Consider the following 24047-nt stretch of genomic DNA (forward strand, 5'->3'; position numbering starts at 1 on the left):
GGTGGAAGTACTATAAATCAGTGATGAAAACATGGTATCTCAGCACAAAGATAACATACTACACTCTTAAAAAAAATAAAGATTCCAAAGAGATATTATATTGGGTTCCCCAACCATTCATATTTGTTTGTCTGAAAAATATCTTAATAATCTGAAACATTTTCCACTGCCCTTACGAAAAATAACCATGGTTTTATTATAGTAAAACTGTAGTAACCCATGGTTTTTTGGCGTATTGACTGCCATTTGTAAAACCATTGATTTACTACAAATACCATGGTTAAACTATGGTTAATATAGCAAAACCATGGTTAATTTGTGGTAACCATGGTTTAACTACAGTAACCATGGTTTTTTGGTTTTATTTGTAGTAAAACCATGGTTAATTTTCGTAAGGGTGTAAATAAACTTTTGTGTGATAGAAAAAAAAAGAGCCCCAATGGAACCATTGATGCCAATGAAAACCTTTATTTTTAAATGTGTACTAAAGTATCCTTACAAAAATCCACAGAATTATCATGGTACGTGTCCAAAAAACAAATGGCTTTGGGCAAAGAGAAAAAAAAAAAAAAACAGAAAATGTGTTTTTTAGCCAGGAACATACACATCAATTTATATGAAAGAATAAACACAGACATCTCTCAGTAATTCATTGTCAAATTTATTTAGAGGTGTGCAATAATTATTGTCCACATTCCCTGTATTTCACCAATAGCATGCTAAGCCTATAAATCATTTACACCACTAAAACTGCATTTTAAACCTTTGTTGAAGTTCAATTAAAAAAAAAAAAAAAGACTTAATATTTTTCAGCACTGTCCCTGTATTCCTGATGTAATAAACTGTAAACTGTTAGTCTCAGATATTTAGCAGATTCGAGGTAGGGCTGGTATGTACTGTGGCACATTAAAAAATGTTTATACCTGAGCCAGAAAAACATTTACAGAGTAAAAGGCATTGGTGGTGAAAAAGTGCGGTCTTAAAAATCCCTTATATAAATAAATCAAGGTGAAATATGTTCATTGACTCAACTGTACTGAAAACGATAGACACAACATCCGACAGGGATTGTTTAAAAAAATAGAAATTCTAGATAAAAGGCTACAGTATCTTCTGCAGTGGCTTTTTTTCATGTTTAAGTCTTTAAACATAGTAAGGCATGAAGCATGATTTGTCTGTATGACCTGTGATTGGTCCACCTGATTGCACCACTTATGAGTTTTGAGATCACATTTGTGAGAATTATGAAACTTGATGGTGTCTTTCACTTTTATCTTAGCGTGTTTTTCTCCAATAAACAGCAGCTACAATGAATGCCATGGCAGCGATGAAAGACACAGTACGCCATCTTGACACGGTGCGGAAAATGCCCTCCTGCAACACAAGGCAGAGAAAACATTAGATACACCCTGCATATGAACACATTTTCAAGACTTTGAATGACATCCATCCAATAATCTATTATCAATAATCATAATCTCAGACTTTCTCCATTGAAAACAAATGAGGGATTTTTTTACAGTAATTGGACGTTTTCCATAACTACACAAATGAATGGAACCAGTGCTGTCAAAATTCAACTACGGGAAAACACTGTTTGAATTGCTCAAATGCTAATGAGATTATTAGAGAGCAGTGCTGGAGGGGAAGCTTTTCACTGAATAATGGCTTTGATACTTTTCAGAAGAAATAAGTACCCAGAAAAATGATATGTAATTCGTGTTGAATTCACTGCTCTTAGCGGTCAATTATCATTTCACTATTCAATAGAAAAGATATATACAAATCAAGTTGCTTTTTAAAGTCTTTTGTTAGACCTTTTAGAGATTATACAAATCTTTCTATATGGCGAAAGCTACTATTAATGGTTCAGTAAATTAATCGGATTAATTCTGTAACTGCCTTGACTCATGAGTGTTTTGGTTCACTAAAAAGGACCAGCTCATTAGTCATCACTAATCATTTGTGAAGTATAGTCTTCAGATGTCATGTTCATTACAGCAGCATCTTACGTCATTGAGAAAGCTGAATGAACTGCATGTATACAGGGGTTAAGTGTTAACTTAAATATGAATATACGAATGGCTTTCTGTTTGTGTAAATGAACTATAATAATGGCATTAATTGTAATCTTGAATCAATGGGATTTGCTATGTAGAATACAGTATATTTCTTTATGTAAGTGTACTGGATGTATGTTGCTAATGTTAAATGTACCATATATACTCAATATATGACTTTCTGATGATATGTTTAAAAATTATATGAATGGTGTTATATGAAATTATATGAAATATATGAATTATCTGAAATGATACATCCACACACACACACACATATATATATATATATATATATATATATATATATATATATATATATATATATACATATATATGAGTGTATATAGATGTTTATTATAAGAGATGTAGTTTGTAGATATTCATTCCTTATAAAGTTTTGTTAAATTTATAACAATTTTGTGTAGTGACAAACCTAATTAATATTTGCTGATGTGCATCAATGCCTGGAGTAAATCACACATATAAATGACAGTCACAGCGTAAAACGTAACACTTCTGTCTATACAATCTAAATATAATGTCAATAATTTAGTAGGTATTGTATTCACTTAAGTCTGACGTCACGTAGCAGCGCTTCCGTGTCCAAACGCTCTATCAGTTACCACGAGAAAACAACAAAAGGTGCTAATATAAACTCACAATGTGATAGAATACTAGCGAAAAAGTTATAATCTTAACCTTTAACTCCATACCGAAGTCCCAGATAGCCAGACAATGAAAATATAAATTTTAAAAAAATATATAAAAATTATTTGTGTTTGGGACGCTGTGAGCACGGAGACTGAAGTGTATACCGTAAGTTTGAAAGCGTTTAGCTTAAATTATTAATATGAATAAACAGTGCTCATAAACGGCTGCTGAGGCCGTATTCTCAAGTGAAGCGAGTTGAGGCTTGGACCCGGAAGCAGCGCTTCTTATGTCATCACTTAACCGAATTACAATCAATGTTTGAACCATAAGATGAAGTGACGTGAAGCCAAGTGTGGTACAAGTGTGAGTTATTAAATTAATTATGCTCAATTACACTGTAAACACACCAAGAGCAGTGGGCATCCATTTTTGCTGTGGCACCCAGGGAACAATTGGGGGTTGAGTGACTTGCTCAAGGGCACCTCAGTTGTGGGTGTTGAGGGTAGAAAAAATTGCTGTTTAATAGCTCCCCCCACCAACAATTCCTTCCGGTATTGACAATAGAACCCATGACCTCTGGGTTACTGGGTCCAACTCTCTAACCATTAGGCCACAACTGCCTAACGGTTATACATGACCGGTGGCACATTCCACTTCAGTACAATACTGTACACAGCAGGTGCCTTAACTTTTTCAAATCACCAAAATGAGGGTCAAACCTACAAGAGTCCCTTCTCCTCCCTGTCTGGGTTTGCATTCTTCAGACTCATGCTGCGTAGCATACTGTAAATATTGTCATATGCTCACTGTATTTCAGTTCTCAGGGCCACAGTATGCTCCATGACGCTTGAGTGTTTGAAGTCGAAACCCAGCACCCCACATTCTGCTTCCTTTATGATCATATGTGTGCTATTAAACTTGAGTGGCCCCAGGAACTGTCCTGGTGGAGGCTCTGCAGCACATGCAAATCATGCAAATCGCATCTTACTGAAGTATGACAACATCAACTCTTACATGATGTGAAAAGCAAAAGTTTGCATTCTTAATATGCAATTTATAAAGACAGATCAGATCTCTGGTATGTAGTTTCATGCCATGCTGTCTGGGTTTTTGTGTCTGGATATTCCTAGACAGCATGGCTTCCTGGCCCAAGTGGGTGCACTTTCTCTGGCTCGACCTGTGTGGCTCCACATGGGTGGCCAGATGCACAAACAAAAACAGCAACTTACCCATCCTCCTTGCTGTCTGATCCAGGCAGAAATGTTTTCCTTCATAAACTGTAAAACCCAGCTAATGATCCTCTTGATAATGTCAAAGTGGTTCTGAGTCAGAGCCTAAAAGAATAAAAGATCATTTTTATACATCTGCATTATCCAAAAGAATAAGCATCCATTAATAAATCTGATCCATCAACAATCATGCATTTGCATTGATGGAGTTTTCAATTTCCTTTTCTCAATTATTCATGCAATAGATCGGCACTTTGGTTGAAAAACAAATGGTGAGGTAGTATTTTCACATTTTCACTTAAAATAATTCAAAGATGAACAAATGATTAAAGAACACTAAAATGTTTTTTAAAGGGCAAAATAAAGAGTTTCACCTGGTAAATGAGCCTATAAGCAAGGTGAAACAGTGCCACAACACGTCCCCAGTTAATGCCATCCTCAAAGATGCTCCTGGCCACAGTCATGAAGACGTCCTGAGCACAGTTTGCTTGCACAGTGCTGATGAGACTGTGAGGGGAAAAAAGTTGTATGTAACAGTATATGGGTTTCCCAACCTCTTCAACCATACCATCTTAAACAAAACACCACCCATATGGACCACTTCCTGTTTTAAAAATGAAAATGATCAATTCCTAATCATTTTGCTAAAATTTGGTTGCGACAAATAATATTTATATTGTTCTGTATTGTATACTGTTCATAATGCATCCTAGTTTAGTAACCTATCCTGGGTTGACAGGTTTTGAGATTTCACACTGTAGCTTTTTAAACCTTGTCTTAATGTTCTTATTTACACATTTGAGAGATAAATAACAATGATTGAACAAATACTGTACACAATGAGCATGAAGCCCTTTAACAATAGCTTTATCCAGATCCAGTTATGTAGAATGTTTCTACACAATTCAGCTAAAAAGAGAAAAAAATAAAAAATAAAATAAATAATAGCATCTTTTATGCATACTAGTAAGGGGTGGGTGATTTGGCAAAAAGTATCGTATCACTTTTCTTTTCTTTTTCAGGAAAATATGGATTTTATCATGGTTCTTTGTCATGTTGGTTTTACTATTTTGTAAGTTGTCTAAGCAGTATAGCCAAAATAATTTTCCCTATTTAAAAAACAAAACAAAGTCAAGGTAACAAAATATAAAATAAAATAATTGGCAGACATTTAGGCCAAAGTGGGATAGATAACAATATTTGTCATTATGTTATCTGTTATTAAAAATTAAGAAACAAGATGCACATTACAAATACACATAATATACAAATGAAACAAACAGTGCTTTATTTTTCAGGTACAGTAGGTATATTCAGGAGTAGCATTCAAGAAATTGAATGAACAAAAATAAAAATAAAACAGTATATAAAACATAAGTTATTTTGAAGAATGTGGCTCCTACTAGGGTTTGGGAATAGTTAGAAATTTTCCGGTTACGATTGTGGTTCCGGTTCCACCTAACGGTTCTGGTTCTGATTCCAGTTCCATTAAAATCATTAAACAATTATTAAGAAATAGTGGTAAGGAAAAATTAACAATACTCAACTACACAATGCTCAATACTGTTTATTACTTAAATTAAAGGTTGGCAATGTCAAAATTCAATATATATTAGTGTTCAGATCTTCATAAGTAGGGTGTGGTATTTAAAAAAAAAATTCTGGTTTCCACATTTTTAAACATTTAAAATGCATTAAAATAAATATTTTATATCACTTTGTTTATCACTCTTGAAATGACCTGTACACTAAATAATCTAGCCCTCATACTAACAGTCTGTTTATTTAGTGGTCAAAGTTGAAGCCAATATGTATATTAATGACAATATGGGACAAATATAATGCAATTTAGTGGCGGTAGGTGCAGCGCGCTGCCGTTAGATGTACAGTCAGACAAAACGATGTGCAGTTATCAAAGGCACGAGTGCACATACAATCGTGGGAAACAATGTGTTCGGCAATTAAAGATGGGACAGCGCAACGAGTTTGTGGATGCACGTCATTGGATCAATGTGCTCAGTAATTAAAGCAGCGGTTCTCAATTCCAGTCCTCGCGCACCACTGCTCTGCTTATTTTGCACGTTTCTCTTTGTTAACACACCTGGGGCCTGTTCTTCGTACATCGCTAACTCAGTTAGCTGGATTTGAATGTTGACGATTTGGCGTGATCTTGGATCATTTGGTTCTTCGAAGCTCATCCCAGAGCTGCTGTCATAGCAACAGGTCCGTAAGCTCAAACCTGCTCGGGAGCAGGCTTATTTCATGTAAACAGGATTAGATCAAGAACTTTCAACCAGAACTGATACTCAAAATATGTCTGCTACCACCGCTAATTTATTACAGGAGTATCGTACTGATCCAGGGACAATAATTTAAAATAATAATCATTTGAAAAAAATATTTTAAAATAATATAAAAATGATTTGTAGTCCATATCAGCCTGCTATAGACACAGACAGTTTTACTCACTGAAATATTTATTTGTCATAAAATTATTACTTCATAATTGTATGAGAGTCTTACACACATGCTATACAGATAATAGAGTCGTGCATTATTTTGAGTGATGACTGCTATTATAAGAGTGGCTTGATGGAGTGCAGGAGATGCAGATAACATGATATTGACCCTTAAGAAACTTTCATTAATGCTGTCACGTTACAAATCTGTCCAAATATAAAATGAAATGAATAGATAAGTTCTACATTGAAATAAAAATGTAAAGACTGCACAACTATTATAAATTGCGAATCTAAATAATTGGGAATCATGAAAAAAATTCTAATAAAATAAAAACTATCTATTATATCTATTATCTGTTTCATGTATCTATTATAACATTTATGTAGTTTTGTTTGCTTGGCTGTTTCCAAGTCCAGATATTTGTCAAGTTTTTCGTCGGGTGTCATTTTAAATTATATGACGTCATTACATTGCCGTCTTGCCACCAGCCAATCGCTGCACTGCTGATCATGGTTTAGAGTATCGATATATATCCCCTTTTAAGACAACACATGAATGCGCAATTATCTCAGATAACTCAATCCAGCGATGCTAATCATACAAAACAGGTGTGTTTGAAGAACCCAATTAGCCGGATCATGATTAGCACGATGATATCATCTTGGATGTGTCATTTTATCTTGGATGTAATAAGCGACGTACGAAGAACGGGCCCCTGATTCAGATAATCAGCTCGTTAGAAATGAACTCCGTGCATGAACTCTGTTCCAATTGTTCATTGCTCCCTACTCCCTGAGCAGGGGAAATCTGTTGAAGTTTATACCTCACATCGAAACATTCATTCACTGATTTGTGCTGTCTAGCGTCTTTAAACATGGACAACTGTGAAATCATATACCTCCGTAAATCAATACAATATTCACGTCTTGCACACTTCAATGCACTTTGATTGGAACATATAGCTATGTTCGCTTCGAGCTGGAATCATGGCTGAATATCCTTTGATGTCCACTTGCAGGGCACTTATGTTCGAATAGAACAAATGTCTGATGCAAGAGAAACATTCAAAATGTGCAGAGCAATGGGGCGCGAGGACTGCAATTGACAACTGCTGCTTTACGGGAAACGCCGAATATTCAGAACACCGGTGTTGTGCCCAATTACGACCCCCATTCCGAATTATTACCCCCCTTGTTCAAATCGCTACCAGATTGCCAATCCTAACCCCGCCCCTAATCCTAAACCCTCCCCCACACCTACTCCTAAACCTACCAATACTAGGGGGGTAATAATTCGGCAAGGGGTCGAAATTGGGCACAACACCGGTTCTTTTCAAAGAACAAAACAGGTTCTGAAAAAGAACCGGTTTTCGGTTCCCATCCCTAGCTCCTACTATCAAAGTCAATGTGGCCCAGCAAAGATTTGGTTATCCACATTCTTCAAAATATCTTCTTTTGTGTTCAGTACAAGAACATTTTTTTTATACAGGTTTAGGACAACATGAGAGCAAGTAAATAACGACCAAATTTACTGCCAAATTTCTGCCAAGTCCCAGAATGTTTAGTACTATTAGTCTGCTGTCACTTTTAACCTCCACACATCTAATATACAGGCATGCATTTGTTTTTCTCTTAACTGTTTACATTCACTTTAGACATAACCAACTGTGTTTTTTGTAAACCTTGTGTGTCCAGTAATCAGGAGTTGCTGTAGCATGATACTACGATATTTCTTCAAAAGCAGATTGTGGAGACATTTAATCAATATATATATGATATATGATATTGCATACCCATAAGTAGGCCTGTCACGATAGTCGATAAATCAATTAATTGCACGATAAAAAAAAATGAGCTCGATAATATTTTCGGCCGCCATAATTGTTTTCAATTATTTGCCCGCGGTAGAAAACACACTCTCCGATGGCACAGATGTACCGGGAATAAAGAGATAACGTCTCGCTAGAGTGGCCAGCTTTGGGAAGCTCCTTTCATTTGCTTGTGGATGTTGTGTCTCAAGTGATACAGCATTGTACTTGCACAAATACTGTACTTTATTTTAATACCACATAGCATATTTTGCAAGTAACTTCGTTGCCTTTTTAGTCGAAATGGGCCTCCTTTTTGCTCGCTTCATTTGGCTTGCTCAGTTAAATATGTCTGTAGGTGTGTGGTTGCGTGTGTCCCAGTGAGTTAACACACACACACACACACACTCGCGCGCTCGTCATTTTCTTCTTCTTTCCAAAACTCGGGCAGATGTGCTCCTGAGGCGTCTGTCATTGCTAAGCATCCACCAGCAGCGATATCCGTTACAAGGGAATTTCAGCAATGGGTTTCCACCACCGAAAAACCCTTGCTGTAACTCTGCTACAAGATTTATTTATGAAGAAAAGCAAAAAAACCCTGCAGTGTTTGGGTGCACCCCATTTTTCAAAAACAACGGGGAATTTCACCCTGAAGGAAGTTGATTGAGTTGGCTATGGTCACATGACCTGGTGCACTTGCATCATTCTGAAAAGCCGAGATGTTTTTAACTTGACGCGCCTGGAAAAAACGTTTCCATTATGAGCGTGCATACCGCATTTGAAATAACGAACTTGAGCACAAAAAAAGACGTGATATGTGAACGGCCCCTTCATCGGTCAAAATTTTTACTTTCGGTTAACGGTTAAACAGTCAATATGAGCATCCATAACTGGCATATAAATATAATATAACATACAAAATTAATTAATTTTAAGCCACACAAAGTCAACGTGTTGGTATTTCTTGCTCTGAATCTGCCATAAAAGAAAAGAAAAGTTGATTGATCTTTGAAAAGGTGCGTTATTATGCCATTATCATTATATTAGTTGAAACTGGTCTTAGAACGACAATATTATCGTTTATCGTGAAAATTTCTTAAACAATTTATTGTCCAGCAAAATTTGTTATCATGACAGACCTACCCCTAACACCAACTGATAAGGCTGCATTCGAAAGGATTGTTTTTTTTTTTTTTTGACAAATATTTTTTTAAAGCCCTATTTCGCACAAAAATAAATGAATAAAATAAAAATACAGTTATTACAAAAAAACTGATCTCTTTTAAGAGAAAATGTTTTGTGTGTAAAGTAACTAATACTATAGGTAGTCATTAAAATAAGATTAAACTAGATTAGACACTTTAGTTGTGTCCTTTTAACATCAAAAAACTTCATTTTCATAAAAAGACAAGTTAAAGACAAGTAAGCTGAAATAAAATTAAAAACATACTGTTGAAGTTCAGCATTCTTGTGAAGGTCATCGGCTATCTTCAAAAGTTGATGTACAACCTCTTTGATTTGAGGATCTTCTGCTTCATGGGCTCGTCCCCCTAAATCCTCATGGCTCACATGCACGGATGGATCCTCTACAGTAACTCGTTCAATAACATACCTTCATGTGAAACCAAAGCACAGTAACATTGTGGAGATGCATTAATTCACACAAATTCATGCATGCAAATTTAACAGACAGACAACCTACATAAAATATACAAGCATTGCATGAGTTTACCTTCTTAGTAGAACAGCACCCTGTTCAGTGATCACCTCATCCATGACATCTGAAAATAAGTGGTTTAATGTTTATATTGTGACTATTTTATAATGATACAAGCTCAAAGTTTGTATTCCTATGTGTGATAATAGGGTGACAGGTTATTATACATGTGGTAAACATTGACCTCAATTGGGAACAACTTCCTGTTTTGATACTAGCTGGTTTATGGTTTGAGAATGTTTGTTTGTGGTGTATCCAAATTACCCTATCATTACTGAAATTTTTATTCTCACTTCTGGTTTTCTCTCGTCTTGTTAATACCTTGTTTAAAGGTGGTTTGTGTAATCCCATCTTATTTTAGAAAGACAGCTTTAATGCGTATGCTTTTATTTTAAACAGCCTTGTTTTAGGGGCTTGTTGGCCCTTTGCAAGATGTCATTCATATCTGAATGCTATTTAAGTGTCTGAATGTGAATGTCCTCTAGTGGGTGTTTTGTTTGTCAAGGAATTCATTTTGAATGATTCTTTTGAGTAAACTGGCTCATTTTCACTGTCCTGACTTTAAAGCCTGGCTATACAGGATGAGCCAATAGGTCTAAAGTCCATGGTTTTTTTGACAGATTTGGGTAAAAAATATTTTTTGACGTAGTAAGGTCCCTAAACAAATTATTAGCGAAGAGACTGACAACATTCGAGACTCAAAATCCGCGCCACTATTTTTGACATACGTCAGACTCGCCCAGTATGACGTCACAGGAAATTCCATAATAACTGCAACGAAACGTTCAAAAAAGATTATATGCCTAAATAGGAGACACACTGAACTAATTTAACTAAAAATCACCCTATACTATCACCGTGGAATCTATGAAGAGGTTTAGAAGAAAGAGTACGTTAGACTTCTCTACTAACGTTAGTCGAAGAACAGCGTGACGTCACGCGGAGTGCAAAGAGCTCGGAATGGATGGCTAGTTCACAGAAGTCACTCTAATTAGTTTTAAGTTTGTTTCTCATCTTACCTTCACCACCTGCAGCCCCCCTCGACTCGTTTTCGTTTCCCCTTTCTCCGCCATTGGCATCTGCCATGGTTTAATTCAGCACAAATACAGCCGGAACCAAGTGATAGCTTGCTAACTAATTTAGCCGGACCAGTTTAACAATTTCTGAATCCGCTAAATTCACAGTTTCCAACAAGATACAACATAATCTAGTCAAGTTATCGACGCTTGTGGTTATATGTCTTCCCCGGGAGCACCGTTAAAATGGTATAATATGCAAGTAAAACTTTGTCGATAAGCCTTAAAAAGCGCTCCGCCAATCCATAGGAGCGCTTTAAACCTGGAAATAACGCGGAAATGGAGACTGTATACAAGGGCAGAGCGAACCACAAGCGTGCATCTTTCCTTTATATACATTATATTAGAAACCGGTCAACTATTTATTTTTTATTAGGGGTTTAGAAAATACAGAACATTATTATCTTACTAAAACCCACAGAAAATAGTGTAATTTTATTAGAATCACAATGACATTTACTGTCCACAGTTGACAAGATAGACAAAACATGTAAAAAAAAATATATGTATCTATATACCGATAAAATTATAAAAAGGAAGTTGAATAAAGGGGCAAAATGTAAAAAGAAAAAAAAAGGTGTGCATAGGTTCAAACGCCATAAAAGCATTTAATAATGTAATATGTGTAGCTATTTGTTAGTTTTAGGTTCATATTTATTCAGAGGCTTTTGGGAAATGACTAAATGTTTTATTTATTTGGTTTTATGTAGAGGCTTTGGGGCTTAATACTAGACATTCCTAAATCACTTTATTATACATACTAGACCTGCTTGAAATACGTTTTGCACAATTAGCCTATATTTCTCTTCTATAATGCAGTGATCGTTTTTAATTTGCGAACTACTTTTAGAATTTTAGACCGTGACGTTGATTTTTCTCCACAAGATGACGCTATCAGACTCAGGAACATAACCACGACCTCGTTTCCATTGCCTAGCAAATATCAACAAGTTTCCTAAAACATGGAATTGACCTAAGAAGCGAGAGGTTACAGAGAATAGGTTTTAGTATGTCTTAAGCGCATTACAAATGTGACTCCTAGGGGGCGCGCATTCGCACACAATTTGTATATTTAAACTAGAAAACCCAAACAGCGCTCCCCTTAAAACTTGACAGGCTATAGCCAATGAAGGGATGAAAATGGGTCTGTACTCAATTTTATTAAACACTAGACAATACACTGATTGGCAATCGGAGCAGACAAATGTTCCCCTTAGGTAACAGTGAACGATTCTACAATAAATAAGTCACAGTGAATAAAAGTCTCATAATAAATGTGTTACAGGATATTAAATCTAACAATACCTAGACTACAGTGAATAGTCGAATAAATAGATACGGTTTACACACACACACACACACACACTCCAACACTGCAAGAAACATTTTAAACCAAATCGACAGGGTACATTAACACAGCATCACACTAATAAATGTTACAAAAACTCCGTCCCCAAAGGAAATATTGCACAATGTCCATAGGTCGAATGTTGAATTATAGCGATTGCAAAACAGAATTTTTTTTTAAAATTAACAAGCTACCACTAGCCGGATTCCATCATAGGCCCACCTAGGTCCAGGTCATCAAATAACAGTGTTAACAAACCCCAAAGACACACACATACATACGAAGAAATACAAAAGTAAAACCAGATTGGATTGAACATGATTAAACCCAGGAAAAACAGTGGCTAGTGATCGACGAAGGCAATCCTCTTTTTTTTTTTTTTTTTTTTTTTTTTTGGACACCAGCCTAAATGAATTAGAACTATATACCCCTTAACAATAAAGTTAAACAGCATGAATGACTAATAGCTGTGCACTCTCCTCAATACTCGTTACTGGACACCCATGTAAAATCACTAGCTATTATGCAAACAAGTATCTGTAGACTCGTGACTGCTGGCACCACTGGTCAACAAAGATACCAAACTGAAATTCTCCTGTTTACACAGCCGATACACCAAGAGGCTCACTCTTCAGCTCAGACCGCATTAATGTTTTTTCTATTCATGTCTCAACACATTTAAAGGGATGCGTCACTTACGCCACCTGATCCAAATAATTAGTGCCAATAAGCAGGCCTTCAAGGTACACTTCCCCTCTCAACCACCCTACCTGCTACATAAAAAAATAAATACAATAAAAAAAATATATATTAGGCTGATTTTAGTGAATTGCAGGTAATCAGAATGTACCTGTGATCAGAGATGCTGCTATTGTTACTTGGCAGACTAAACAGCATCCAGGGCCCCCTCAGTAGAAATCACAAGGGGGTGCAGAGGGTGGATTCATCAAATCAATCAACTCTCATAACAGTTTAAAGTAGAGGCCTGGATAGGTTTGTCTAAGTGCTAGATTAACTCTACAAAAGAAAGATGATACTGGTGAAGGAAAATAATATACCCCTCAATTTGTGCATGCCTTTTCTCAGTATATATACCCTAATACATAAACTTTGTTTCATTTATTTACATTTAATAAGTGTCCTTATTCCTAGCTCTGTTTAATTATATGGTAATCATGTGAAATATAAGTTTGGTACCCCTGCAGACACTGTAGTGACCTGTAAATATCAGATGTCTACATTTGCTGTTTCAGAGATGAAAGTTATTGAAATTGGTGATATCATGGAGTTTTTGTACAACATACTGTATGAAAAAAGATAACTTGTTTTGATCCCCTGACCTGAAAGCGACCTCAAAGAAATCCACAGGGAAAATGTTCACCGTGCCCTTGACCAAGTCATGGAAGGTGGGCTGGCTCTGTACACCACAGATATCTTTGGATTAAACAAAGCAAACAGATTATTTAAAATGCTTTTTTTTTTAACTCAACTTTACCATTTGGGGGAAAAGTACACTCCAATGTGTAGCTTGTAGTATGAGTAAAACCATTAAAGGGCACTGCAGTGACGCTGCTGATGTACGACGCTCCTGATGTGTTATCTTAGTTATTGGGCGCACCAGAAAACACTCACAACAGATCCGGAAGAGAAGACAATGTTGAATAAAGTCACAATTCTGGTCCGTTATTTTTGGACCAAAATGTATTTTCGATGCTTCAACAAATTCTAACTGACCCTCTGGATTACTTTGAAGATGTTTTTATAACCTTTCTGGACACGGACAGTATACCGTACACACATTTTCAATGGAGGGACAGAAAGCTCTCAGACTAAATGCCAAATATCTTAAACTGTGTTCCGAAGATGAACTGAGGTCTTACGGGTTTGGAACGACATGAGGGTGAATAATTAATGACATAATTTTCATTTTTGGGTGAACTAACTCTGTAAACTTGAAAAAAAAAGAACACTTTTACATTTTTTTTTTTACATACTTCAGCCTGTATAATAAAAATCAATTTCCAAACACACAGTAACATTTGAGATGTTTAGATAAAAAAAGATAAAAAAATCCTTGATAACTGAGAACAGTGTATTGTGACGTGACGAGCCAACGACAGACACATAACAGTGAGCATGGCGTCAGGCTTTTATTAACAGAAAATCAAATAAAACAGGGGATAAAGGTGGCCAAAGGGGAAGAGTGTCCAAAACAACAGGGAATCTGGTGTCCTCGTTGTGCTGCAGGGTTCGTCTGGGTCGGGCAGTGTTCACGGAGGAAGGGTCCAGGTAAGGGGCCACCCAGAGAGGAGCTGAAGTAGACTCCTCTGCCTCAGGAGGTTTTACAGCCATAGCCGTCACCTGGGGAGGAACTGGAGCAGGCTAAGGAGTGGACTCCTGGACTAGAACACGCTCTGGATTGGATTCGTAGATTGGACGAGCTCTGGAATTAAATCATATACTGAACTCAAAGATCTAAGACTTTTTCTATGTACACAAAAGGCATGTTTCTCTCAAATATTGTTGACAAATCTGGGGGTGGGGGGGGGTCCGAAAACCAGCCAGTATCTGGTTACCACTATTGCCTGACGCAGTGCAACGCATCTTCTTCACATAGATTTGAAAAGGTTGTTGATTGTGGCCTGTGAAATGTTGGTCCACTCCTCTTAAATGGCTGTGCGAAGTTGCCAAATCATGCTCAATGTGAGAATTTTTCCCACTCAAGTCGGTTATGACAAAGAACTGCAGTCAGGTCAAGACCCCGATGAGGATGACTAGCATGCAGATGAGCTTCCCTGAGACAGTTTCTGACATTTTGTTCAGAAATTCTTTGGTTATGCAAACCAGTTGTTGCAACAGCTGTCCGGGTGGCTGGTCTCAGACGATCTTGGAGGTGAAGATGCTGGATGTGGAGATCCTGGGCTGGTGTAGTCACATGTGGTCTGCGGTTGTGAGGCTGGTTGGATGTTCTGCCAAATTCTCTGAAACGCCATTGAAGATGCCTTATGGGAGAGAAATTAACATTCAATTCATGGAGAACAGCTCTAGTGGACATTCATGCAGTCAGCATCCCAATTGCACGCTCCCTCAAAATTTGTGACATCTGTGGCATTGTGCATTGTGATAAAACTGCACATTTTAGACTGGCCTTTTATTGTGACCAGCCTAAGGCACACCTGTGCAATAATCATGCTGTCTAATCAGCATTTGTGAGGTGGATGGATTATCTAGGCAAAGGAGAAGTGCTCACTAACACAGATTTAGACAGATTTGTGAACAAAGTTTGAGAGAAATAGGCCTTTTGTGTACATAGAAAAAGTCTTAGATCTTTGACTTCAGCTTGTGAAAAATTAGGGCAGAAAAAAACTTTTGTGGTGTTTATAATTTTGTTCATTGTGCTTCAGAGGGCTCTGGAGTGGACTCTCTGAAGGCTCCAAGACTGGAGCGGGCTCTGGAGTGGACTCTAAGGGCTCCAAGACTGGAGCAGTTTCACGTGTGGATTCTCTCAAGGGTCCAGGACTGGAGCAGTTTCAAGAGTGGACTCCCTAAAGGCTCCATGACTGGAGCGGGCTCTGGAGTGGACTCTGAGGCCTCCAGGGCTGGAGCAGTTTCAAGAGTGGACTCTCTGAAGGCCCCAGGACTGGAGCGGGCTCTGGAGTGTACTCTCTGATGGCTTCAGGACTGGAGCGGGCTCTGGAGTGGACTCTGAGGGCTCCAGGACTGGAGCAGTTCCACGAGTGGACTCTCTGAAGGCCCCCAGACTGGTCCGGGCTCTGGAACAACAATAGTGGGGCTTGCTGCCCACCTGCTTCTCGATATTTTCTTGCGAAATAACGATAAAGCCTGACTATTCTCTGAGGAAGTTAGATCCAACTTGAGACTCTTCAGAGGCACTGCAATAGGCACAGACTGATCGGATGGAACCACTGAACTGCAGTAAGAGAGGGAGTCAATAAAACCCCAAACTCAAGAGTCTTCAATCCCTCCATCTACCAAAGAGGCATGGGGTAATCCAAGCATTTATTAAAAATCCTGTTGAGCTCAGAATTACAAAAACTATTATACTCAGAATTAGAAAACAAAGCAAAAAAAAAGAAAAAAAACCCACAAAATAATCCCAAAGACGGGGTGACAAAAACCGGTGCAATACTGCAGCAAACTAAGATGAACAAAACACTATATTTATACATACACTAACAAGATGACGACACACACCTGGAAAACAATGAACCTGTCAGACAGAGCAAAGGGTGATGGTATATAAAGTCTTCAAGCAAAAACAGTGACCTGGGAGGAGCGCTATCTGGTGGTTGTCGTGGGCACTCCAACCAATGGATGTGAGTGTTACTTTTTACTATTTTTAATAGTGTGATTTTAGATGACTTGTATTAAAACCAGTAATCAAATCAGGCATCATAATACATATGTTATAATAGTATAACAACAATTAATTAATAATAAACTACATTAATTCAATATTAAATTTATTGTCCATGTTTGTTAGTTTTTTACTTCGATAATTAAAATGGAGATTTTAAAGTTTTTTTGTCTACTGAACTAAAATATCTTCATTAATATCTATTTTAATTTCAGAAAGGTGATCACCTTGATTTAAATGTGGCTGTCACGTCTAAAACTCTAGTGTGTAAGTGGCCTATTGAGTAATTAGCAATATAATATCTCAAATATAAGTTATTCAGTATTTACATCCTATTTTTAACCATCTTTTACATCTTTTAATTATCATTATTGTTATTATTTTGTTAGCTAAATACTGGGTTTTCAATTCTAAAAAAATCCCTTTGGCTATTTAAACATTACATTTAAACATGTTTTTAAAATTATTATTTATTGGCTGCGAAAAATAAATTATACAGGATAAAAACTTGAAAATAAAAAATAAAAAATACATTGAAAATGAGTGCAGTAAGATTACTGATGCCCAATATTTTAATTTTTTTTTCCGTGACCCCTCTAGGAGAAAAACATACTCCCCAGCACACACAGGATGTACAAGCTCTCCCTCCAAAAATTCCAAACTTATAGTCCCATGGCGGCCAGTCCTCAGCATTGTGATAACCATAACTGCAACAATCACACACACTTACACACTGCCTGGAGCCAAACCGGGTTAGAAATGATGCTTTTGGCCGTCTCGGTCCTTGAGATTTGTGGGAGGGAAAGTTGTGGACAGTTAATGGAAAGGATGTTTCGCTTTGTTCTTAGTGTAGACCCTTCATCTTCAAATGATCTGCAGTCTCCAAATGACCTTCAGTTTACTTTACTTGATTGAGCCTGTGAGAAAATATTCAGACCATCCTAAGAACAACTAGGCTGCGTGACAAGCTTTCACTTTGACTGTTTGGGATAGATTGCAAGCTGATCCACCAGCCTGTTTCAATTTAAGCTGAAAATTGTGACAGGAAATATGGGGGATAAGAGGAAGTGGTCAGTGTGTGGGAACTTGTTAATGGAACGGTTTCAGATTGGGGTAAGGACAGTAAAGGACAAATTTCCCATGGAAAGTGTATTTCCACTATCCCAATGTTTATATTCCATTATTTATTAGTGGTTGTCAGTTTCTGTGATCACATTCTCAGTACACAATATGAGATGTTATATGTATAATGATCAAAGGATTTAATACCTTTTACAAAAATATAAACATTTTTGGTTTTCCTTCTATCTTAAGGGAATTTTGCAAGATTTATTACCTGGGTAAATATTACAATTCAAACTGTACTCTAAAATAATTTTAATAAAAATACATTTATAAAAGCAAAAAAATCTTGAAAACTGTCAGTGAATGTCAAAGTAAATCCTACACCTATTTTACAGTACAAAAACGCTATACAATTATTATTATTATTATTATTATTATTATTATTATATTAGCATTCCCTCTGGAATAATTCATTCTGATCAGTCACATCACTGAATCTGAGTTTAAATCAATTCATAAATGTACCTATATATTCCACTTAGAAAAACAAAAACCAAAAAAACAATCCATTACAATGTACAAAAAACTGGCATGACAAAAAGACAAACACACCAGCGAGGTTTTTTTATGTTTATTTTTTCTCCGTTCTGTCACCGATGGAGTTTTGGTTCCTTGCCGCCGTCGCCTCTGGCTTGCTTAGTTGGGGTCACTTCATTTACAGCAAAATCGTTGACTTGATTGCAAATGATTGCACATATACTAGTTAAACTGAACTGAGATGATGACATCACGGAATTAAATGATGAACTGCCTTTAACTGTCATTTTGCATTATTGACACACTCTTTTCCTAATTAATGTTGTTCAGTTGCTTTGACGCAATCTTTTTTGTTTAAAGCGCTATTAAAAAAAAAAAGTCATTGGAGTTGACGTGACAATCTTTTTCAGTCTATATCCGAGACACAAGATTTAATAGTTGTCTCAGCAGTCTGATACAAGAAATTACAGTAGCCCTGGCTTCTTAAGCGACCGGTCGTCAGCCATTGTTGGACTGTCTTAAGCAATTACTGGCCCAGAATTTGCAGCATGTTCTACACTGTTGGCACTAGTCAGACCCCAATTGGTGGCATGTTAAATCAGTGATGGAGCCCATCAGTGACAAAGATCTGACTTTTGTTCAGTTTACCAAACCAGTGGATGAGAAGAAAATGAAACAGAAGAAAACAAGCAAATGGGGAAGTCAAGTGGACACACTTTCTTCTACTTCTACAAGGTCAAGCCCGACAATGCCAGTTCTACTTGCAACTTATAAGACATTTTTGAAGAAGCTATATTATGAACTCATCTATGATGAGCGAGTTGGTGTGAAAAGGGTACACAAGCATAGTCCTAGGTTTCCCTTTTTGAGCAATAAAAACAGACTACTGCCACCTGGTATGTGGAGTTGTTTCCTCTCACATGGGGGCAGAACTCATGTACTAGTTTGTTGTTGAATGTAGTCGTTGCAGTGTGTTCAAGCTCAGCATTTTAGCCCAGATGCAGGAAACATAAGTGACACCAAAATAAGCTTTTAATGCCACATGTTCTTTGGTATGTTTGAGCCTTTATGTGGAATTGTTTTGCAGGACATTCATGATTTAACAATGAGTCTGTTGACCAAACCCAACTGCGTGACAAAAAAAAAATCACCTCCCAAATCTCGGGCCATTACTTGGCCAATATTATTCCTTTCATTAGTTACTGGAGAACTATAAACATTGATGAGTTCACATTTACACTCATAGCCATTGTCTTCATATCAAAGTCACACAATGTATACAAATGAAACATTTAATCTTCACCAGCAGACTTTCCACTGAAATCTAATTTGATACCTTAAGGAAACATTTCCGGTGGTGCTTGCCAAGGCAGGCATCGCTATTAATGTGACTCATTCTACCAATTATTATTATTAATTTTTTTGGCTTTTCTGGTGAATAGGACTCGTGATTTATAAATAAATCAAGCAAAAAAAAAATCCCACAAGGGTAATTTTTTGTATATATTTATGCGTGTTCAGTCAAAATGCATTGCCGAAAAGCATTTTGAATGGGTTCTCTGTGACAACTTATTGTAGGATTTTGTCTAGACCCTTCCTTCTTATCTCATGACACTCTACAGTACATCTCTTTCAGAGGAGTGCCAAGTACTTTGCATGAATATGAATGAGCTAGCAGGAGATTAAACATATTGAAACAATAGGTATGTGAGGTAACAGTGATATTTAGTGAAGATGGGACGGTTTGTTTTGGTGTGCTTTCTCAAAACATGTCCCATAACGCTCATGGGCTGTGAGTAGGCAGACGTTTGTGGCCATTTAAGCACAATTGAACACATGAGTGTCCACACTTAAAAAGAAATCAGTCCTGCAACTGTGTTTCTCACCACCTCTGGAAGTGGCTGAAAGTGGACAAGCTACAAAAGTTTTAGACCCCATTTATACTTGAATTTAGCATCATGCAATTAATTCCAGTTATAAACAAGGTCACAGAGACTGGGTGGCCTCTTTTGACTGGGAACGGTAAGCAATCACCTAGAACACCTTAGCACTGTTGTAGAAATTTTTAAATGGGCAAACATGACTATTTACATTTTGGATAAAAATGAACACAAAAGATATATTTAGTTCTCAAGTTATTCTAGGCTCACAGAAGCTAACCCAAATGTTCCAGTCTCCTTGTTGTAAAGGGCGGAAATAAACATGGGGTTAGACTGTCGAGGGGTATGCAAGCACTGCCACGGAGGGCCTGGGTTCAAAGGTCAGGACAAAGTTTCTGACAGACGGGAAATGGTGGTGGGGCTTAGCGACCCTGTTTCTGCTGAATTCCCAGTGGAAAGATTTTTTTTCCTAAAATATACTTCAGACATCAGCTTCCCGGCTTTATCTAACACTGCATCATGCTACAGAGATTCTGACCACAAATGTTTGTCATTTACTGTGAGAACAGGATTAAAAGTCTAAATATAGTATCACTTGTGGACACAAAAACAACTTCATGTTTTCTTTAGCTTTGTTATAGTGCAAATCCAGTATCATCAAGCTGTCAATGAGAGTGACATTTAAACATTTTGCATTTTAAAACTCAGTGGCCCACGGTTTACGGAGGCTGGGTGGACTGAAATAGATTTTTGTTGATGCATACTGTATAATGACATTAACACTTATAATTTAAACCTTTCCTGGTTTCTGACTAATTAGAAAACAACCCTTCCTAGAAATGGAATGGAACATTAAGGACTGCAAAAGAACAATTAGATTCCAAATCTCAGTTTTTTTTTTTTTTAAGAAGATATTTAAACTGACTTCAAACATAAACTGGCAGGACAGATTGAAAATGTGAAAATTTAAGAGCTATGGAGTAATAGAAAATTATGACAGTTGATACAAGTCATTCAAGTTTGGAACGACATGAGGTTGAGTCAGGGACAGATGATGATGCAGCGATGCTCTATACACATACCAATTAAGGTCAACCTCAGCTGAAATTGCATTGTGAAATATCTCTCGACTTTTAAATACATAGTAAATACCAAGTAAATGCATGCACCTTTATAGATTGTATTTAGTGGTTCCCCATCCTGGTCCTGGAGAACCCCCAACACTGCACGCTTTTGGTGTCTCTCTTATCTGACACACACATTTGAGGGGTACCCAATCCTACTCCTGGAGATCGACTGTCCTGCAAAGTTAAGCTCCAATCCAAATCCAACACACCTGAAGCAACTAATTAAGGTCTTCAGGATAACTTAGACATTAAAAGAAATCAGAGTTTGGCTCCAACCCTAGTCAAACACACCTGAGCATGTTAATCAATGTTTTTGGGATCATTAGAAAATCACAGCCAGGTGACTTTGATCAGGGTTGGAGCCAAACTCTGTACCACATTGGCGCTCCAGGGCAAGATTTGAATAGCCCTGGACATCTAAAATGTGCAGTGTTGTGGGGTTCTCCAAGACCAGGATTGGGAGCCATTGCATTAGTTGATCTATAATAGATGTGCGCCGAGCTGATATTCAGTATTGGTATCACTCCATTTTCTGCTGGATCAGACGAGACAGATCCAAATCCAATATTGTGAGTATACTATTCTGTGTTTGTTAAGCTCCACGAAAGGCACAAACACATTATAAAGCACCATAACATTTTTGTCACAACTAAAGGACCCAGAGGCAAAGGCAAGACAAGACAAACAAAGGATTTATTGTACACAAAAAATAAACTAAGGCAGTCTGCTGTTAACCGGCCATATCCAGCAGTCATAGAACTCCACATTAAAACAGAAGAACTGGAACATAGGGGTTGACTTGACTTGAAAGTTCAGGCGTGCGAACCTTTCAGGCTGTACGGGCCGGGGGACAGCATCCGGAGGAGAACGAACTGCTGGCGGTGAATAACTGGGAGACTGGGCATAAATCCAGGTAAGTCACTCAACTAGATAACACAATTGATGGAACTGAGTAGCCAAGAGACTGGCACCTAAGCACAACAATCTGGCAAAAAGTCTCGTAACAATAGAGATGTCTATCAGCATAAAGAGGAAATGTGCGAGCATGCCCTTGTGAAAAAGAAGTGTGCTTAATTGTACTTCAGATCATAAAAGTATACTTTTCAAAAAATGCACTTGCAGATAATATAATATAATTTAAATTAAAGGCCAATAGGTGTATTTAAAGCGAGTACACTTTAATGACAATAGGTCTTAATATATTTAAGTGCATTAAAAAATTGCAATTTATGATAATGTCTAAATTAAGTATTACTTAAACTACATTTTACATAATTATGATTTTGTTGTATTTTAAATAAGTGCATTCATTTTGATTTATCAATAATATTAAAGCAGTGACGTGACATAAAGCCAAGTATGGTGATCCATAATCAGAATTCGTGCTCTGCATTTAATCCATCCAAAGTGCACACACACACACACACACACTCACAGCAGTGAACACACACACACTGTGAACACACACCCAGAGCAGGGGGTAGCCATTTGTGCTGCGGTGCCCGGGGAGCAGTTGGTGGTTCAGTGCCTTGCTCAAGGGCACCTCAGTTGTGGTATTGTCAGCCCGAGACTCGAACCCACAACCTTAAGGTTAGGAGTCAAACTCTCTAACCACTAAGCCACGACTTCCCCGACAGTACATATAGTATGTGTATTAATGCAATTAATAAAAAATAAAAATATTATTATACAGTAAACTCCAATAAAAATTGAAATTTTCATCACCAGCTCCAGTGCTATGAACTCTAAAGTTAAATTTTCTACATAATATTTGACATACCGGGTCAATTGCGAGTACTGTATTTGTATGTAATGGTACTGTGATTAACATCTGTGTACTGAATACTTTCAATATCATTATGTTGTTCTCTTTTGTTATCCTTGGCTCAGTATCACATAATACTAAAAAGGCATGATCTTTAGACAGGATGTAGAAAGCATTATCAAAATAGTAAAGGTTTTTTTTTTTTTTTTTTTTAAGTGCCCCTATTTGAGGTGTGTGTGTATGTATCTATGTATGAATATATCCTGAAGCAAGAATATATTGTTGTATATGGGGGTGGGGGGGATTACTTGTTTGATGTTTTACTTTTTTTTCAGGTTTGGCATTCCATACAATGCAGGTTTGAATTTAGCAGCTGATGATGTAGCAGATGATGTGCCACACTAAATGTTCTTATCACACCTGTTTTTTTTTTTTTTTTTTTTTTTTTTAAACAATTCTCTCTCTTTTTTTCTTTTGGGAGCTGCATTAAAAATCCACTTGGCTCAAATATCTGAGGGGGCACGACTGAAATCACATTTTCGGGAAAAGTGGTATTTCAACTGGACCCCCTGTTAGTAAGTGAGTAAGTCTCTTTGGATAAGTGTTTGCAAAATGCAAAAATGTTAATGTGAAGATATTACAGAATTCTCATTTTTGGGATAAATTATCTATTTAAAAGTCCAGCCAGCTTCATTACATTTAAGGGAACAATTTTTGGTGTGTGTGTTGGGGGGGGGGGGGGGGGATCTCTGAGACTCTCCCATCAGGGCCTGAGACAGCCCACTCATGTTAAGGGGCTTCTGTTGCAGTCCAACTTTAACTCACTTACATAGATACGGTATAATGGCTGTATGCTGAGTAAAGGAAGTCTTAAGTAAGCAGGGAAGACGGAAGAGAGACACTGATAAAGTCAGCTTTGGGATAATGCATCCAGCAGGTAA

General features: G+C 37.1%; 2 protein-coding genes across 4 annotated transcripts in view; one reads left to right on the forward strand and one right to left on the reverse strand.

The window, feature by feature from the left end:
- Positions 1-644: 644 nt before the first annotated feature.
- Positions 645-11297, reverse strand: LOC128016539 (apoptosis regulator BAX). The gene is made up of 6 exons (XM_052601107.1): positions 10950-11297; positions 9946-9994; positions 9664-9825; positions 4318-4450; positions 3944-4048; positions 645-1374 (listed from the first exon to the last, which is right to left on the reverse strand). The coding sequence occupies exons 1-6, from the start codon at positions 11014-11016 to the stop codon at positions 1276-1278; spliced, it is 615 nt and encodes a 204-aa protein (XP_052457067.1). The 5' UTR covers positions 11017-11297; the 3' UTR covers positions 645-1275.
- A 10463-nt stretch (positions 11298-21760) lies between these two features.
- Positions 21761-24047, forward strand: part of LOC128016540 (anoctamin-1-like) — a 53174-nt gene continuing 50887 nt past the window's right edge. The window contains exons 1-2 of one of the 3 annotated variants that reach the window (XM_052601111.1): positions 21761-21910; positions 21997-22254. Coding sequence is in view for 1 of the 3 variants with exons in the window: in XM_052601109.1 (XP_052457069.1) it covers positions 24031-24043 (13 nt within the window). In the remaining 2 variants the exon portion in view is untranslated. The other 2 variants (XM_052601110.1, XM_052601109.1) reach the window with 2 other exon arrangements.

This window comes from Carassius gibelio, chromosome A7 (assembly GCF_023724105.1).
Source record: "Carassius gibelio isolate Cgi1373 ecotype wild population from Czech Republic chromosome A7, carGib1.2-hapl.c, whole genome shotgun sequence".
Classification (NCBI taxonomy): Eukaryota; Metazoa; Chordata; class Actinopteri; order Cypriniformes; family Cyprinidae; genus Carassius; species Carassius gibelio.

Bases quoted from the DNA above. Each gene is read 5' to 3' on its own strand.
- LOC128016539 (XM_052601107.1), bottom strand. From the start codon at position 11,016: ATGGCAGATGCCAATGGCGGAGAAAGGGGAAACGAAAACGAGTCGAGG. The intron at 9,826-9,945 runs GTAAACTCATGC...TTTCACATGAAG, and splicing joins GGTGCTGTTCTACTAAGAAG to GTATGTTATTGAACGAGTTA. The intron at 1,375-3,943 runs GTAAGTTGCTGT...CTTGTGTTGCAG, and splicing joins TCAGACAGCAAGGAGGATGG to GAGGGCATTTTCCGCACCGT.